Here is a 19724-nt window from a genome sequence, read left to right on the forward strand (position 1 = left end):
GTTTGTTGATTGAAATTCTCCATAATAAGTCAATTTGAACCATCTAAAAGCTTCTTTTATTTTTCTTGATGTTAAGAAACCTGAAGCTATACAGTAGTTATCCCTTACTCTTGCTATGTTACCATCCAATCGTCTTTTGCAATTGTACATTTCTTCGAATGCTTCTTTTACTTTCATTCAAACTCACCAAATACATTTCTATCACTCTGATATAAAGGAAAACAAAATCTTACTAGTTAGCATTGTTTTAAAGCCTAATAGTTTCATGGGAAAAGGTATAGAAATTCATGGCTTGATGCTCTTGGTGTTCTCAGCACCTTGACACTATCAGTACCTATTAAGCAGTTAGATTTTTTTTTTGTATTTATCTTTTTCTAACAATTTTCCACAACAAGACTTTGTGTTTTCATTGGTTAAACTTTACTCTTCTTATTTAATTTCACTCTTTAATCTTACCCAAATGATTTATTTTAAATACTTTAAAAAGAAACAAAAGAGAATAATATCCTTTTACTCTTAGATATGGGCCAGATCATATGCCAGCCATTTTCAAGTCTTGGTTACTTAAAGAAAAATAAAACAGTCTTCAAAAACAAATTATGTAGTTGGTGCTAATACATGATTTTGGTTTTCTGTGGACTCTTGCTCAATTCCTAGGGCTATTGGTAGAATCAGAACTTTAGTTTTGAATGGGCAAATGTCCAACCTCTCTCTCTGTCTCTCTGTCTCTCTGTGTCTCTCGTCTCTCTCTAATCCAATCCCTCCTTTCCTCTCTCTCTCTCTCTCTTTTTCTCTCTCTTCCTCTCTCCTGTCCCTCCCTTCCTTCTCTCCTTCTCTCTCTCTTCTATCTCTCTCTCTATCCCCTTCTCTCCTCCCCCCCCCACCTCTCTCCAATTCCATCATCATGTTGATCATGAGGGAATTTACTCCTGGGAAAGAGGTTAAAAAAAACTACCACCAGAATTCTGAATAGTTTCTTTGCTAAATTCACCATCTGGAGAGCCTGTGATTGATTAGCTTTGGCCTCACCATTAAGTGTCAATATAATCAATGGGAATTACTATGCTAGGGTCATTACATAGATAGTTTGCCTGCTGTGTAAATAAAAATGAAATTGTTTAAAATTTGAGGGAGAGAATGAAAGTGAAAATAAGGAATGTCAATTTGTTTGTTAGAGAAATTGGAGGCCATTGAAATGACAGTTTTTGGAAGTGTGGAGCAGTTTGGCTAAGAATAGGAATGAAGGATATTTTTTTCCAGTTTATCATAGCCAGAGTGAAGAAGTGTTAATCCCTTTCTCTTGCTTGCATACATTGCCGTTAGTGCCTACTTTACATATGTAAACATCAGAAGAGAAAAGTAGATATCTGTTACCTGGAGGAGATTTTTTTTAAGAGGAAAACAAAAATTTACACACCTTTTTTTTTTAAATTTCTATTGACAGGTAAAACAGAAAGGGGTTCATACTCGTCTTATGGGAGAGAATCAAACTTACAGGGTTGCCACCAGGTAAGTGATAATCTATGCAGTGGTAGAGGTTGTGATAAATAGCCTGGTAAATTAGTTTGTTTTGTAAAGTAGATTATGCATTTTAGACTTTGACACAGCTATTCATTGCATGTTTTCGGGTGACTATTTCTTTTAAAATACGAAAAAATGAATCACGTCTCTTCTTAATCTATAACCTCAGCATCTCTCCTACATCCTCATCCTCAGTCACTGGTGAATTTGTATTTAGAGCCACCTTCAGTGTCCCAGGGATGATGCCTGTGAACTATTGATGCTTTTTTATGAGGTTTCCATCGGAACAATTTCTTCATAATTCGGCAAGTTTTAGAATGATGAAACTCCCAACACCGTGGAGCATGTGTCAGACCCTGGGTTTGGTGGCTATTGCTATAAATTATAGTTTTCATAGAGACTGTATGATGTTGTGTGAAAACAGGGTTGTATTGAGGGATAAAAATGTCTGTGAAAATATGATTTGTTGTCCCTTTTTGTTTCTGAATTGTTTTTGGCTGGAAGTCAAGGCCAGCAGGCTAACAGCAAAGCCGTCTCAAGGGAAGCATGCGTGAGCTAGAAAAATAAGAGGACTTTAATTAAATAATAAAATGCCAATGTAATACAAAGGTATAGCATGTGTGTATTTGTGCCTCTGTGCACTCTGCATTTGCATACTTTTAACTCTCCAGAGAGAGACTGATTCTAAAAATACTATCAATAGCCAAAAGTCTAAGCTTTGTTTTAAGACAATTGAGTTTTTAAAAGATGCTTTCTTTTAATTTCAGTATTGGTATTAATAATATGTTTAAAACTCCTTTTCATATTTTTTTAAAACAGACTTTTTTATTAGGGCATAGATATGTTACTTTGGGAAACTTCAAAAAATTCAATAACTATTTTTAGTATTCAGAGACATTAACTGTTGTATTACTCCTCCAAACAATACATGTTCTTATTGTGCTAGATTGGGAAGGCATTCTCTCCTGGACGCCTTTATCACCTATCTTCTTTAATGATATAGAAAAAGCTATTCTTGAATTTTTTGAAACAACTTGTTTAGTTTAGCTCAGAAAAATGTAAACAAGAACCAGTTCTGGGAATTCAATAGAAGCCATGCAGTGATCTTCGTTATCTATCACTAATACACCTCTAAAGGTGGAATTAGGGTTTTCTTTGTCTGTTTCCTTTTTCAAGTTTCGCCTGTTCCATTGCGCCCCCAGTTCAGTCATATTCAGCACATAAAGGATTGTGGAGATGAGATAAATTGTGGCTTGGTTAAGGACTAAGGCAGCACATGTTGTAGAGTGCAGTTCATGGCAGTTTGTTTGGAAAGAATTCTGCAGGAAAGACATTTACAGCGCTTCCAGTGTAGCGGAAACCTCTTTGGAATGTGAGTGCAAATGTTCGGGGTAGATAGCTTGGGTGACAAGCCTCTTAATGCTGTGTCTCTAGTGTAAAGCTTTCAATTCCTGTAGAATGTCCTATTCCTGTGTATCTGGTTTCTGAGGGTCAAGGCAGAGGTCATTAAAGTTTTGGGGAGAAGAAGGTTGACAACATCCTTCCTTTTTGCAGATGGTGATGGAATAGGTCTGTGTTTTCACTGGGCCCCTTTTGTTGGTCAATGAGAGAATAGGCGTGCTTGCCCCTGCATCCTTTCTTACTAATAGGAATTGGCGTGATTCCTTACAGACACAAAGATTTCCTCTGCTGACTAAGCGAGAGGCCCCTTAACTTGTGAAATCATCATTCAGACTGCTTGAGTCTGACTGTTTATGTACAGGAATACATACACTAGGTTTGCGGGGAGTACTTTGGTGAAACGGCAGTGGTGCCTTTTTCAAGGACAAGGTGAGATGGAAAGCTGGGAGGGGCCGAGGGGTAAGGATGAAGGTAGTTTATTGTGTGATGTTTGGAATATGGGTCTTGAGAGTACACACTTGGGAGTTTGTGTACATACGTATCCTGGCAAGCAGTAGATGTTAAATATGTAAGTAAGATGGAATGTGTTTTTCTTGTAGTGTAATGATATAGTGGTCTTCATGTACTGGACAGAAAAGGAACTCTAAACTGTGGAAGATTCCTTCATTTTTATTTCTGCTTGCTGAGTGAGTCTTGCATGGATCAGCGATCACTATCCATAGCATCGTCTCAGCAGTAACCATGAATAATATGGTTACTTAGGGACAAAGACACGGCAATAGTTTGGAGCCTCTTTGAATTTAGGAAATAGAGTCTGAGGGTTATAATATGGTGATAGAGCTGTTTTTTTTTAAATTAGTTAATGATTTTGAATTTAAATTTTTTTGTAGAAATTGAGAACAGAAAAGGATATGGTCTATGGTGAAACATTATTCAGCCTTGTGGCCTTTTATTCAGTTATTCTCAGCTTTGTGAAACACAGAGAACGAAGTCCTTGTATTTTGGGCTTCTAGTCAAAATAGGAGATCACAGTTGAAATGACTCACTGTCGAATGAGAAGGGGGTGCTCTCATAGATGAGAAGTGATTTACTTTTCTTTTCCTCCCTTTCCGTTCATTACAGAATTCTTGAAATGGGGAGAATTTAAATGGCAGATACTAAGAAGCTCCAAAAGCCTGATTTTGTATCACTGGGTCATGTGGACAATACCAAGATGAACAATGTATAAAATACAGTTCTGTTAATATGTATATCTGTACTGTAACCCCATGTTAAGGGGATTTTGAACTCTGAAGCTATTGAGAAATAGAGGGAAGCAACAGGTACTCTCCTTAAAAGAGGGGAAGTGATATTATATAGGATAGATCTTTTAAAATATTTCAGTTTTTAATGTCATTTCTATTGAAGATTTAGATGTCCAATTCTTAGTAATAGTCATGTGACTTAGGCAAGTTGGAAGTCTTATAGCAGACAAACAAAAGCCAGCATTATGTCTTTTTATTCACCAACTATTTTTTAATGAAAAGCAGTAATGGGGTAATAGAAAGTCACTGGATCACTTAACTGTGAACTTTCCTGAGATAAACATGTGCATGTTGTATTTACTAAACCAGTGTTTTAACGAAAAAGAAAAGAAGAGAATCATAAGAATTAAAAAAAAAAACAGAAAATGACATTTTAGCTCTTCCCTTACTAAATGATGACAAAACTAATTTAAATCAAATCAGCTTATGGAAATCACACCCAGGCTGAAAACACCCTTGCCAAACTGCAACCTCATATAACTTTTTACTGGCACAGAGAAGAAAATTTATAATGGAAAGTCTGACAGGAACTAAATCGAGTGGAAATGAACTTTTTAGTAAGGTGGTCCAAGTTAAGTGTTACAGCTAATGACAGCTTCTCAGCAAGCAATTGCCGGAGACCACAGAAAGAAATCTTTTTCTTTTGCCGCCCTGGATGATTCCAATATCTCTTATTTTGCTGAGGTGTCCATTTGCTAACTAGCTTGTTGATGTCACTAGGACAAATATTTGGAAATGAATACAGGAGCTTTCTTGAATAATGAAATGGGGGAAAACAGTATTGATTGTCAAGCAGTCATCAATAGTTTATTTTTTAATTTCTCTATCCAGGAAGTAGACTTATTACAAAATACTTTAGAGGTAGGAGACCTGAGTTCAACTTCTGCCTCTGCCTCTGACCTTGGAAATGTCCTTTGCTATTTTATCTTAATATTTGCATCCTAAATAGGATGATGTTCCCACCTTTATGAAGCCATGGCATCAATGCAGTGAAAATAAGTAAAAGAATGCTTGAGAGCTACTTTGGGACTTTTTCTAAGAAAATTTAGAATTGAATGCATTGTCTTCTGTTGTGATGTTTACTTGGCAAGAACCTCTTCATCTGAGATTGATCTGAATCATTATTCTTTCTATCTAATCATATATGTATATTTAGATAATTTTACAACTGGCCCTTTTTAAGAATATTCGGATTAACCATCAAAGCCTTACTTAAAACAATTCAAATTAAAGCCCAAGGCTTCATTGTACTTATGTTCATGGAACATTGCCATGTCCAGAAAGGCCAGTGCTTTCAGTTTAGCCTCCCCTGCCCAAATTTACTAAACATAAATTTAACTTAAATGGTTTTCCCCATGTACCTTTTGTACTCTTCTATGCTGTCAGTGACACTTGAGAGTTAAGTGTATGATAAGGTAGAAATGGATATTTCTGAAAATGTAAAAGGAATGGGGCAGTACAAAAATATTTTGAATAATCAAAGCATTTACATTCCTTTTGGGGTATCCTTTATTGTTACTAAGTCTGTCTCTGCTAATTTTGGTACATAACATGATTTACTTTGCTCAAAAAGATATCATGTTAGTTATATTTCATTTAAAAGTATAGTTCATTCTTATGATAATAATACTTTAAAAATATAAATTTGTTCATGTCTTTTATTCTTTATATCAAAATAATTTCTGGAAATATCCTCTCACTCTGTCAGAATTAAACCTTCACTTTTAACAAAAAAAAGGAAAAAAAGAGAGAAAGGAAGGAAGGAAGGAAGGAAGGAAGGAAGGAAGGAAGGAAGGAAGGAAGTTAAGCAAAAACACCTGATGCAATGACCTTCTCTTACAATGTGAATGTATTAACAAACTGTCCTGCTTGTCCCCTGCCATGTTAGCAGGGAGAAATATATTTCATTTTCTACTCTCCAGGACCAAGAATAGTTTCAATTTCTTGACAGTTCAGTTTCCTTTTATCAAACTTTTCATTTATGTTCTTGTAGTCATCAAATACTTATACATTTTTAATCAAGAAATTAACTTTTGAGTACTTTCAATTTAATGTTTAAAAAAAGTAAAAGCAAATATGGACCCCCTACCCCAATTTGTAAATAATTAAAAACTTGAAAACAAAGCCTTTAGGTGAAAATTCAACAAGGAAAAGCCCACAAGCAAAGAGGGCACTGGCACGCATTTTGTTTTCTCTGAAAATGGCAGTGAACTCTCAGAGCAGAAATTCGCATTACGTTTTTTATTTGAAAGATATGTTGTACTGTAATTGTAATGGTCTGAGTCATTATGAACATTTTGCACAAAAATATAATTTTGTTTTTTTCTTTTATGAAAAATGTTGGGAATAAAGGTTGAATTAAATATATAAGTATTTTCTCCTTTTTATTTACCATTCTAAAAATATACTTCTTAAAAATAAAAATCCTCATTAAAAAAGTGTTTTTTTTTCCTTATCCAAATTTGTCTCTCTTTTATCTTTTATTTTACAAAATATCGAGATTTCTTTCATATCTCCAGAGTAGGGGCTCTTGTGAAGTTATGTGAAAGAGCTGAGTGATGATAGTCAACTTAGGGGTTAGAGAATCATTCTCCTTATCCTTTCATGGATAATATTACCAGCACTAAGCAATCTTTGTGCCTTTTTAGCCTTTGGGCTCAACTGTCTTGAAATATTTGAATAGGACAACTATGGATGATAAAAAGTATCCTTTGAGATCATCTAGTCTAACTCATTTTAAAGAAAAGGAAACTTGTGTACCAGAGAAGTTAAGTTACTTGCTTAAGGTCATACAATTTAATGGAATACGCAAGATTAGAAACAAGGTTATATCACTTTTCATGACACAGTGATTGGTATTATATATGTCTATATACATATATGAATATATATTTCACATATGTATAAGTAAAATATATATTTACATGATATACGATCTAAACATATTTAAAATATCACAGTGATATTTTCTCTACTCTTCAGATTTATGACTACATTTACTTTTTTGAGGTTTCACCAAGCATCTATCCATTCTGATTGAATAGAAGGATGGATTGGGGAAAGAATTAAAAAAAAAAAAAAGGTTAACCTCCACCTTAACTTCATGCAATCATCAAGATATTCTGAGTAATAAAATGATATTGTATGTTTATAAATTATTTTGAGATTATCCAAAGGAAAAAGTATTACAAGAAGATCTAGAGAATGCTCAGTATTAATAGAAATATAGTCATATTTTAGGATATTCTTATTCATTCACCATCGAGGTGTTATAAAATGTTTCATTTCTCACCCACCCCTCCTAGCCTATTATTCACCCCCCCATATTTTATTACTAATTTGGGAGATGAGAATTTTAATATTGGTATCACTAAGTGGCCTTCTAATAAGTTAATGAGCATGCATGTAGTCTTACTCTTAATTTTTGTACTAGAAATAGCAATAGGTGTCAATTAATTTGTATTATAATCATCTTTGCATTTAAGTTGCTGTCAGTGATTATCTTACATCCACAAATAGCACTTTAGAGTTACAAAATGTCTTTAAATATATTTGATCCTTAAAAGTGCTTTATGGTGCTGATAGTTCAAATATTTTTATCATTTATAGATTAGCAAACCAAGGTTCAGAGAGGTTAAGAGATTTGCTCAAGGCCACAAAGCTAATAAATGTCAGAACCTGGATTCAAACCTAGATCTTTTTACTCTAAAACTTACTCTCTTTTCAATACACTATACTTATTCATTATTCAGCATACTAAAATCTTTAAGTCCTTTGGCATTTCATTGCATATTAATTAATTGAATATTGGCCCAAAAGTGGGTCTACCTTATATTTTTGAATCTGTAGAATTCTGCTCAGCTCCATGTTAGCCCACTTTTAGTTGTATACTGTCATGAGAATGAATCTTGACTCTGGGACTGATTTGGAACCCCAGAACAAATCTGGCTCTTCTTAAAGCCACAATACCAAATTAGCCCCAGGTGAACTCCAGGCAAAACTTATTGTAAGTGTGTGGCACTATACTACTCCCTGACGCTTGTTCTTCATTGAGATACCATTTTGTAGTACTCTTAAAAATAATCTTTAGTTGTTTCCTTAAAGGCTATATGAATTACTTTTAATAGGCATTCTCAAGTTATGTAAGAAATAAGTGACTGAACGAGTCAAAGGCAAGATAAAATATGTGAATCAGGCAGTATCAATGATAGAAATTATATGCCCCAAAATATAACAGCAAAAGACTGATCAAACAATTAGAATATAATTCTGTCCTTTTCCCTGATTTGGGTCTTGTTAAGACATTCCACTGAATTTTTGGTTTATGATATTTGTTAATAAACCTTATCAAATTCTCTGTTTATGACAGCAAAACTATTAATCTGCTTCAACAGCTCAGAAGAATTTTATCCAATAGTTTAAGAGCAGAAGTGAATAGAAAGGCCATTGAATTTGCATTGAATTTATTTATGAGATGTCATAGAAATGATACTCTAGTTTTCCAAATTAAAATTTCATCAGAATTAATGGATTAACTTCTCAATTTTTATTGAAAGTGCTAAGGGAATTTTGATAACCATTAACAATTAGGATTTTTGTGCTCTTTCCTAAATTATTATGTGTGATAAGAAAATCTAGTTATTATGGCTAAACAAGTAATGCAATCAATATTAAGTTGTACCTGTGTACTTGAATTTGAAAGCAGAATAGCTTCAAGGTTGGTTTTTTATTGAAGCTTGCATATATCAAACTTTTTTCTTTGAAGGACTGTTTATGTTGTATGTGAATATGTATATAGACTAATATATATATATTCATATAAGTACACATATTCAACTCTTAAATCATAAGACCCTTTGCATCCTACAGATAAAAATAATAAGATGAATGAGCTAGCATTTATACAACTGTAAAATTTGCAATCCACTTTAAAAATATTTTTTCACTTTAAAAACTAAAAAGTGGTATATTTTAATAGTAAAAAGGAAATGAAAAAACCCTATGCTTTTAAAAAACATTCATTTAAACTGCTTAAATACTTGAACATTCTCTTTCCCAAAAAAGACCATTTCATCAAGAGCGCCTAGGAATCAGGAGCTCTAGGTCCTAGTTCTTAACTCTGTCCTGAACAGTCAACATGCATTTATTAAATATTGAAGATAGTGTATTTTTATTTATTCCTTAAGTGGAGGCATGTGTTCATAGGCATTTCCTCATCTACAAATTTTAATGGTTCAATTAGATCTTGGAGACCCTTTGTAGCTCTAAAATTCTGTAATTCGGTAAAGCCTAATAGAGGAATAATGTTGGAAACATTCCTAATTTATAACCAATTCATAGACTTTTTGAAAAAGGAATTCTTAATCTAATAGCTCTTTCAAGATATTAACAGTTTCCATCCTTGTCCCCCAACCCCAGTGTTGTAGTAAAATTTCTCAGTGAATTTTGATTTTTTTTTCTTCAGTAAGAACATTTCCTTTCAGTCCTTCATTTTTGTGGTATTTGATAGATTCGTTTCAATAATAAAAATAGAACCAGAAATACAAACCTTTTGGCTTTCAGGTAATGACCCCTGCTGCTCTGTGTATCTGTTTGGGGCAGTGAAGAGGAGGGTAGTATACATGTATGTGGCACACAAAATAATGTCCCCTTCTCATTTGTACATTGTGAACATCAGGGTACTGAAACTTTGCAGTTTTATTGGTATTGTATACAATAAGTTATTAAATTTCATCTCTATAATACACCTGCAGTAAAATAACAAAACATTGCTGCACTTAAGGAACATGTGTGTGTGGTACATTTCCCCCCTTCTTACTCTAGCCCTCCCCCCAACAGCTGCTTACAGATTTCAAGATCCATTGTATATATTCCCTTGAGCCCACCTCTAATAATCGAGACACATCTGCCATTGCAGTATTATAGGCATATGTAGTTTTATTGAAAACTATACCTGTAAAAAATTAAATAACTCCTACCTCAATTAAATTGGCAAGCTACCTTTTGCAAAGATCATATTGCAGACCTCTTGAGACCTAGTGAGCTCATTTTATTCTTATATTACAAATCACTAAATGTGTTATTTTTGTTTAGTCAAGTAACTTAAGATTTCCTCACACTTTGATGGCAAGTGCCTTTCATCCATTATCACTTTTTTCCTTTCTTCCCTCCCTGTCTTTACATATACAAATATCATACAAACTATGCTAAGCAAACATTTCGGATTTGAATGTGGTAGTCACAGGCTAAGATATTCACAGCTAAAGGGTCTGAACCAGCAGCTTAGCTGCTTCTTAATTTACTCCAGTAAGTGTTAAACATGCACAAGGGCCACAGAATCAAGTTCAAATTGTTCATTATTAGCTCATCTTGTGCTTAGGTAAAGGATTTTCAGAAGCTGTTTTGAGAGTCATCAAAACATCATAGTAACTCAATAAGAAAATGATACAGTAATAAAAAGGAAATACACCAAAATGATGAAAGAACATATGAGGAGTTAGATTATTTGATTCAATTCCTCAACTTGCCATTTACTCACTGTGAGACTTTGAATTAGTTTGTTCACCCTTGCTATTCAAAGACTAAGGTATTTTTTCTCCAAAATCTGGATAGGAAAACTAACATTTATTTTACCAAGATGTTTTGAGTAATTGTGAGATATTACATGTTTTTAAACTATTTTGAGCTCATCTAAAGAGAAATATCATTGTAAAATCTAGAGGAATATAAAATATTTATAGAAATCTTAATCTTGTTTTAAAATGGAAATTTTGTTCATTTTCCATTAAACTGTCCAGGACACTTAAAACTCTTCATTAATGAACATGTAAATATTACAGTGGTGCCATTAAAAATAAGATAAGTTAGATTCATAAAACTTCAGAAAAAAATGTAAAGTAGAATGCCCTAGAGATATAGCAAAATTATGTATGTTCTCTTATGAAGAAAATAAAGTGTATCTCATCACATCTTTCCTTATCTAGAAACAAGTTTTGATATTAATGAAAAGGATAAATTGAAAGAGGGACCGACATAGACCACGAGAAAAATATAACAGGTGAGCCATCCACCAAAAACTGGGTGGTGTTGCAGATTATATGTTATTGGAGGGAAGAAAGTATTACTTGGAAATTGCTTTAGGGAATGTCAGGAACAAAGTTGCTGTATTGGCAGCTGCTTAGCATAACTATTCAGCTAAGTGTCTAATAATTCATTTCTCATTTTCATAATATCATGTTTTGAAAACTGGTAATTTCCAACCAACTCAAAGCAGTTAAGTCAGTATATTCAATATATACCTCATTTGATCATCTACTAGAATAACAATATCAGTGCTACAAATATACCACCAGTACCAACATCCCCATCACAAACTCTTCTCAAGATCCTGTTTCTTTTATTCAACTCAACAAGCATTTCAGTGCTTGCATTGTTCAAGGCTTTGGTAGCTAGTAACAACTATTACTATTATGAGAGCACTTCATGGTTTACAACGTACTTTTTTTATTTTTGCAGAACTTTGTTAGCAAGGTACTGTATTTTGGCCTCCATTTTACAGATGAGGAAAATGAGGATTAGAATGATTGGTGATTTGTCTAGGTTCAAATAGCTAGTAATTTGCCAGTTTACAGCTTGAATTCATAATTGATTTATTTACCTATTTCTGGTCTCTTATTATCAGATCTTTCCATAATTCAGCTACCAAAGAGTTATCCCTAAAGAACAGATGTGACCATGCTACTCCTTTACTTCAGAAACTTCTTTCATGGTTATCTGATGGTTTCAAAAACAGAAATAAACTGTTTGACATTTAAAATACCTTTACTATTTGGATCGAGCTCCAGCATACTTTTTCAGACTAATTATTAGAATTTAATGATTAAAGTTTGCAAAGTAGATATGTATACAGTACAATCTTTTTTTCTATGTGAACTCAGCACACGCGTATTCAGGTATATGTGATAGGCAATAAAAAAATAAGGGCAAAAGAATACATAAAATAAAAAAATTTAATTTTGCACTGAATCTGTTCCATTTTCCCATGTGGTTTAAAGGTTTGCAACAATTTACCCAATCACACTCATTCTCTCTCAGAGAAGCATAAATGTGTCTTATGAAATTGTTTTGTGTCAAGCATTCGATTCCCTTATCAGTCTCTGCCCAGAGTTTTTGCTTGTAACAAGCCATGTCCACGTCAGAGCAGTTTCTTCTTTTTGTTTCACTAACAAAATTTAGTTATTAATAATGGCCCCAAAGCAGAAGAGTAATGATGCTGGTAGCTCTGATAAACTAAAGAAAAGTTGTAAAGTGCCTAGGTGTGTTCATATAAGAAATGGTTGTTGAATAATGGGATTTGCTATTACACTCAATTTTCAACTTACGTGGAGGGTCAGGAAGTGTATTGGTAGTGTAAAACGAAGTCCTACTCTATATGTGTGTATTAAAACACATATACACACACAATTTGATCCTCACTACAACCTTGTTATATCAGTGCTGCTTTTATCCCCATTTTATAGATGAGGAAACAGATTTTGAGTAACTTTCCTGGGGTCGTATAACTAGTAAATTACTTTTTAACTCACATATTCCATGGTCTTGCAAACTAGTTTGCTTTCTGTCCCTCAGATGCATCCATTCTTGAATTGGTGCCTTTTCATAGGCTATACTCCATACCTGAAACATATTCCTATTTAAACTGTACCACCCAGAATACTTAGCTTCCTTTAAAGCTCCACTTCAGCCATATCCTATCATCAAAGTTTCCCCCACCCCAAATAACTTTTATTTCATATATATATGCACATGTGTGTATATATATATATATTCACACTTATACATATACATAATAACTACTTAACACTTAATGTATTGCATGTGTATATATATTAAATATATGTATATGTAGTAAATACAAGATGAATACATGATTAGGTATATATAGTAAATAAAAGGTAATTTTTACATCACTGTAGTTATTGATTTCAGTACTTACATATGTTTGAATTCCTATACTTCTTGTGTCTACTTATGATTATACACCTTTTCACAAAAAAATACAGGTTATGTGAGGACAAGAACAGTTACTTTCCCTACCCCCCCTTAATTTCTAGTAAAAATTTTGTATTATATTAAATGTTTGTTAGCTGGCTGAGTTGTTCCACTGCCCAATTAATCTTCCTTGATTACAGATCATATCCTTTTTCCTCAGTGTCTTCCTATTGAGTAAAGATCAAACTTCTTGATCCTATTGACCTAAATCCTACCCTTCTAAACTTATTTTACAGTAGTTATTTCCTTCATGTTCATTGCACTCTTTTGGAACTAGACCACTCATCTTCCCTTGCTAAGCTATGCCATCATTATCTATCCAATTCAATTACATTAATCAAGGCTTTTGAGTGAAATACAGTTTAAATAAAATAGTGTCTTAGTGTCTTGGTGCTCATGTAGTTTAAATTATTAAATCCAGTATCCCTCTCCTTGTTCTACTAATATGTCATTTTTTTAAAAATGTTATTTTTCAGATTATATGTCAATAAATTTTTCAATAATCATTTTCTGACATTTTTCAAACCTCCTCCTTCCCGTCCTTTTCCCTTCCCAAGATGCCAGATAGCATGATATGAATGATACATGTGTTATCATGCAATATTCATTTCCATGTTCATCATAATGTGAAAGAAGTCACCACATACACTAGAGAAAAATTCATGAAGGAAATAAAGTGAAGAAAAGTTAAATCTACATTCAGACTCCATTAGTTCCTTCTGTGGTGGTAGACAGCCTTTTGCTCATGAATCCCTTAGAGTTATCCTGGATCCTTGCATTACTGATAATAGCTAAGTCATTCATAGTTGACCATTGTAGTTTATTGCTGTTACTGTATACAATGTTCCCCTGTTTCTACTTATTTCACTTTGTATCACTTCATATAAATCTTTCCAGAATTTTTTTGTGATCATCATGTTTGTCATTTCTTATAGTACAATAGTATTTCCTTACAATCATATATCACATGTTCAGATGCTCCCAAATTGATGGACATCCCTTTAGATTATAGTTCTTTGCCACCACAAGAAAGAGCTGCTACAAATATTTGTGTATGGTGTATTCCACTGTCTTTGAACTCTTTGGAACAGAGACCTAGTTATGGTATTGCCGGGTCAAAAAGTATGTAGTTTTATGGCCCTTCAGGCATGATTCCATATTGCTTCCCAGAATGGTAGTGTTAGCTCACATCTTCACCAGCAATGTATTAGAGACCTTATTTCTCCACATCCCCTCCAATATTTATCATTTCCTTTTTTTTTTATGTTAGCTGTCTGTCTGATAAGTGCAAGGTGGTATCTTAAAGTTGTTTTAATTTGCATATCTCAAATAATGATTTGGAGCATTTTTTCGTTTGGCTAAAGATTTAATTTCTTCATCTGAGAATTGCCTGTTTATATCCTTTGACCATTTGTCAATTAGGAAATGCTTCTAATATGCCTTTTGAAAAATTATCTTTTGTTTTTTTAAACCCTCACCTTCCTTTAGAATCCATGGTATGTATTGGTTCCAAGACAGAAAAGTGATAAGGGCAAAGCAATGGGAGTTAAATGATTTGCCTACAGTCACACAGCTAAGAAATGTCTAGACCAAATTTGAATTCAGAACCTTCTGTCTCTAGGCCTTTTTCTCAATCCACTGAGCCACCTAGCAATCCCCTCCAACTCTCCTTTTAAGACTCATTTTAAATGCTGTCTTCTCCATAATAAATCTGTTCCTGATCCCCTCCACCTATGTTGGAAATTATCATTTATTCCTTGACCTTTGCATAGCATTTTGTACCTTATTATTTTTTGTATATTTGTACCTTATTATCTCTTCTTCATTATAATCATTATACGGTGTTACATGTTTTTTATGTGCTATCTTGTAAATTCTCTAAAGACTATGCTGGTGATCATTTATTTATCTTTCTATCTCCCATCAAAGCCTAGAATAGTGCTTTTTTTGCATATAGTAGTTATCTAACAAATGACTTTTGAGAGGATAGACTGATGGAGAGAAAGAAATGAGTATCATAGAATCATATATTTAGAGTATGGGCATCATTTAGTCCAACTCCTTTGTTTCCTAGTCGAACAAACAGATCCAGAAACTTAAGTAATTTGATCAGTGTTCCACAAGATCGAAAGAAAGACCAATAGAAAATAAGTAAAACGGTAGTAGGAAATAAGCAGAACAATAGAAGATAGCATAATATTTTTATATGAAATTTCCTACCTAAGAAAAGTTGAATTATAAATAACTCCTTACATGATTGAAACCACTCCACCATTAAACCTTCTGCCCAAGTCAAGACTTTTAATCTCATGAGCTCTCTTGTTTTCTCAGCATGTAAATATCATTAGAACTTATAACCCCTGTTATATTAGGAATTATTGATAGATGTAAGACAAAAAGGGGTATGTTTAAGAAAAAAATAAGATTTAGTTTTGGGAAAGATGGAAAAAAATTCTGTACACAGGTTTGAGGGTGATAAATTCCAAGACATTTTGGTCTCAAAAGTCATTCTTTTTTTTTTTTTGATCTTGAAGCAGTTTTGCAATTCTGAATAGTCTAACAAAGTAGACAAATCTCTATTACTAACAAATTCAAAAATTCCATGTAACACGATTATTTTGTATAACTTGTTTTAGTTCAGTAGAGTATGAGTCCTTTGAGGAAAAAGACTTGCTTCATTTTTATTTTCATATCTTTAACTTGTTTTTTTGAGGAATTAAATATTTGGTGGTTAATTATTAGGATTTTAAGTAGATGGTCCTTTCTCTCTTACAGATTTATTTTCCTTAGGATTCCTAATTCTTAAGGGCAAAAATTTTACCATTATCATAAAATATACTTACTCACTATTTTCTATATTCCCTAGACTCTTTGCGGTTTATTGTTTATCTTTCTGAAAGAAATGAATGTTAAATAGAGTTTTTAAACAGGAAATAACTTGGTATATTGAAGGAGGTAGAACATTTCAAACATTAGTGACTCGTCGTAAATGTCTGTAAACACTAGATTAAAGATGTGTGTTATGTAGAGAACTAACCAGAAATCACTGAGCAAACATCATCCCTTTACAAAAGAGAGCTAGCTGGTAAATGACTTCAAAACTGTGGTCATAAGTTCTGATTATATATAATGGAAAATTGGCAACCAGTAAATGTACTTTGGATGGAGTAAGTTTGTCTTAGAAAATTAAGTTAGATAATTGAAAGGAGGAGAATCTTGAGGAGATGAAGGTCTATTTATATAGAGATGCTGCTATGGGTGAAAAATTGAATTCAGTATATAAAGTTATCTTACCTGTTTTGTCTTCTTCCTCTGCCTAGTCCATTTTCTTATGGACACAGCAGGACCTGGACATAAGAATTACAGCTAGAAGAGGAACAATATTGCTCTGATTCCTTTCCAAATCATGACTTCTTTGTTTATGTAAAATGTCTTTTTTTTCAATTTTGTCCTATTAAAAGATAAGAATCTCTACCCAAGATGCTAAGAAAGGAAGGTATCAGGGGTGATATCTGAGTGTCCCAGAAAGAACTCTGTATTTGGAATTAAAGGACATGGGTTTGCTGTTCGGGGAGCATTTTGAGAATGTGAATTGTACTGGTAACTTATCTAAATGAATGTAGTAGGCAAGTACTTTAACTATTCAGAGCCTTAGTTTCCTGTAAAATGATGAGACTTTTATAGTTGGTCTCTAAAAACTCCTCTAGCTTTAAGTCTCGGATCCTAAAGTTACTATGACCCATTTCCTTCTTCAGTCACTATTGATACTGTTGCACCCTTGGTTTCTATATCACTCTTGCCCACAACTGGGACTTTTCATAGGGATGCTGCACAATTAAAATGCATATATACCTCTCAAGTAAGCCCAAATAATGCACATTTTCTTAGCAAGGGGCAGCAACAATCCTAGACAAAGGGAAGACCAAAGCAACATTTCTTTGGTAAGAATGTACTAAACATTTAACAGCAACAATTACAACCCTGTTGCTATACCCACTGTTACTATGTAAGCTTTAATGGCTTAAAACTATACTTAGACTTTAAACATCTTTTATATGGTGGCATAGAGAAGCAAGAACCAATGAGAGCTACAAAAAATATTCTCCGTATGGATTTTTACTCTTATTATTCTTCCCCCTGGACCAGTTTAAGGTACCTTTATTACAATAATCCCTGTCACTTTCCAGTTTTCTGTTAAATTGGTCTTTTGAAAAAAAATGTTTTTGAGATATGTTTTGGGCAAGGATGAACTAGAAAAAATAGAGGTTGAATCAGTACCAGGGGATTACAACAGGGAGAAAGGATAATATCAAAATGACCCAAAGTACAAAGCATAACTAAAATTTGGTTGAAATTGTCCTGGTTTAAAACAATTATCAGTTACTTAAGATCTGTACTCACCAGATTTGTCCTCTCCGATGTCTTGCTTTGCCACATCTCTACTCTCTAATCTCATCAATTGCTGCTTCTCAGTATATATCTCAGCAAAGAACAAAAGACAGATGTAGGTGAATGCATTTGCAGTTATTATTCAAAGACATATATTAGGCTACTTTGTTAGGTAATTAATCAAGTTTATTAAGAACTTTCTATATCTTCAACACTGCTGAACACTGAAGATCCAGTGACAAAAATAAAGTAATCCCTATTTTCAATGAGCTTACATTATATGGGTGGAGAGAAGAGGTATATTATGTTGATATCAAAAAAAAGAATACAGTATAGTTTGAAAGGGTAACAGTAGAACCTGGGAGTCTCAAGAAAGGTATATTACTGAACATTGAAAGGTAGAAGAAAGAGCACAGAGTACAGGTTGTAACCTGTGTTTTTATTTCCCAATAAAAAGGTGATATTGAACTAGATGAACAGTAAGGTTCTTTCACTCTCTAAATCTGATGACTCTGTGGAAATGAGGTAACCAGCGATGAGTTAGGTAGGGTCACCTACAAATAATATAGTTGGCATAGATAAATGAATGAGTGAAAACATGAACATTTGAAGATATGCACACTGTCAGCTCACATTCTGAATGAGCACTATTGGTGAGGATTGAACTTTTATAGGCAAACTGATTAGCCAAACAGTTGTCACCACTGCTTCTGCTCATGGCTTCTCATTGGCCTACAGAGTGTGAGTGCACAGTCTAACTGACAGCTGTCTGTTGTCAATGTGCCATCTTTGCTGTCTTTAACATTGATTGAACAACAACACAGACATCTGTAGAGCTATCTGGAGCTCTGACAGGGATGCCCTGCCTGCCAACTATGATTTGATTTGGGGGGCCCAGTACTCAGAAGGGAATATACTTGAGGAACTCAGAAGGAATTCAAACCAATTGTCCATCTTGTGTTTGGCTAAATTGTCAATAGATACAGTTTTGAGGAATCCTGAGTTTTTGGTGATTGAGTCAGTGAGATCTGGTGTCAGACTTCAGTTGGAGGACACTTAACACAATATAATTCTTCAGACTGCTGACTACTTCGGTGTTGTCAAATAGTTCAAGTAATTAGAAAATGAACAGGATGTGAAGCTTGGTTTTAAGAAAACCTAGTCTGAATTCTGGATAAGATGACATGAAACAAAGCAAAGATACTTACCTTTCTCTCGTATCTTTCAGTAATGATCCAAACATGATTAAGAAATCAAAAGAGAAACATTAGTAAACTTCTTTATTCAGCACAAGGTTGTGTAAAAAAGAAAACAGAAACTACAAAGGTAAACCAGAGAGGAGCTCAGGTAAAGTGGTCAAAAGACCACTGCAGTACTTTGGTCAGGAAAAGGCCCAGAATGAAAAAAGATCATGGCAGTTCAATGGTCAAGGACCGCCAATAGTAGAACTCTGACTGAGTATAGCAAAGTTTACCAATTCTCTGAGCCCAAATACAAAAGAAGTGAAAGTCAGTAGCCGTGAGCCCAATACATCCAGATGAAGAGCATATAGGGCATGACCTTTTGAATCCAAGAATTCAAGAGGAGGTCAAGTCTGGGTTGAGTTCCAAATTAAGGTTGGAGATAGGAATAAATAGGAGAAATCAATTGATATGAAGAAATATGGATTGAGAAAAAACTTAAGGAAAATTCAGGAAGAGAGTAACTTCATATGTATGAGTGGATGTTATTGGGGAAAATAATCATTTTGCTAAAAGTTCTACAAGAGTACCTAGAAAGAATGAAGCAGAAGATAAAAAAATTAAACTAAGAACTCTGGAGGAATGAAGATAAAAAGAGACTAAATAAAACAATAAAACAGGAAGTAGAAAATCATGAAATCAGAATAGAAAAGGCAGAACTCAGTGACTTTGTGAGAAAACAAGAAATATTGGAACAAAATGAAAACATTTTTTAAAAAGGAAGAAAATTTTAATTTTAATTATGTGCTGTTTTTAAAAAGTGACTTGGAAAATATATCACAGAAAGATATTAAAGAATCTTTGGATTCCTTGAAAA

General features: G+C 33.6%; 1 protein-coding gene across 1 annotated transcript in view; it reads left to right on the forward strand.

Annotated features, from left to right (window-relative positions):
• TCF4 (transcription factor 4) overlaps positions 1–19724 on the forward strand; it is a 435815-nt gene that overhangs the window by 215844 nt on the left and 200247 nt on the right. Inside the window, exon 6 of the mRNA XM_044664648.1 lies at positions 1445–1509. Coding sequence (XP_044520583.1) covers positions 1445–1509 — 65 coding nt within the window. The remainder of the gene's footprint in view (positions 1–1444; positions 1510–19724) is intronic.

Source organism: Gracilinanus agilis, chromosome 1 (assembly GCF_016433145.1).
Source record: "Gracilinanus agilis isolate LMUSP501 chromosome 1, AgileGrace, whole genome shotgun sequence".
In the NCBI taxonomy this organism is placed as follows: domain Eukaryota; kingdom Metazoa; phylum Chordata; class Mammalia; order Didelphimorphia; family Didelphidae; genus Gracilinanus; species Gracilinanus agilis.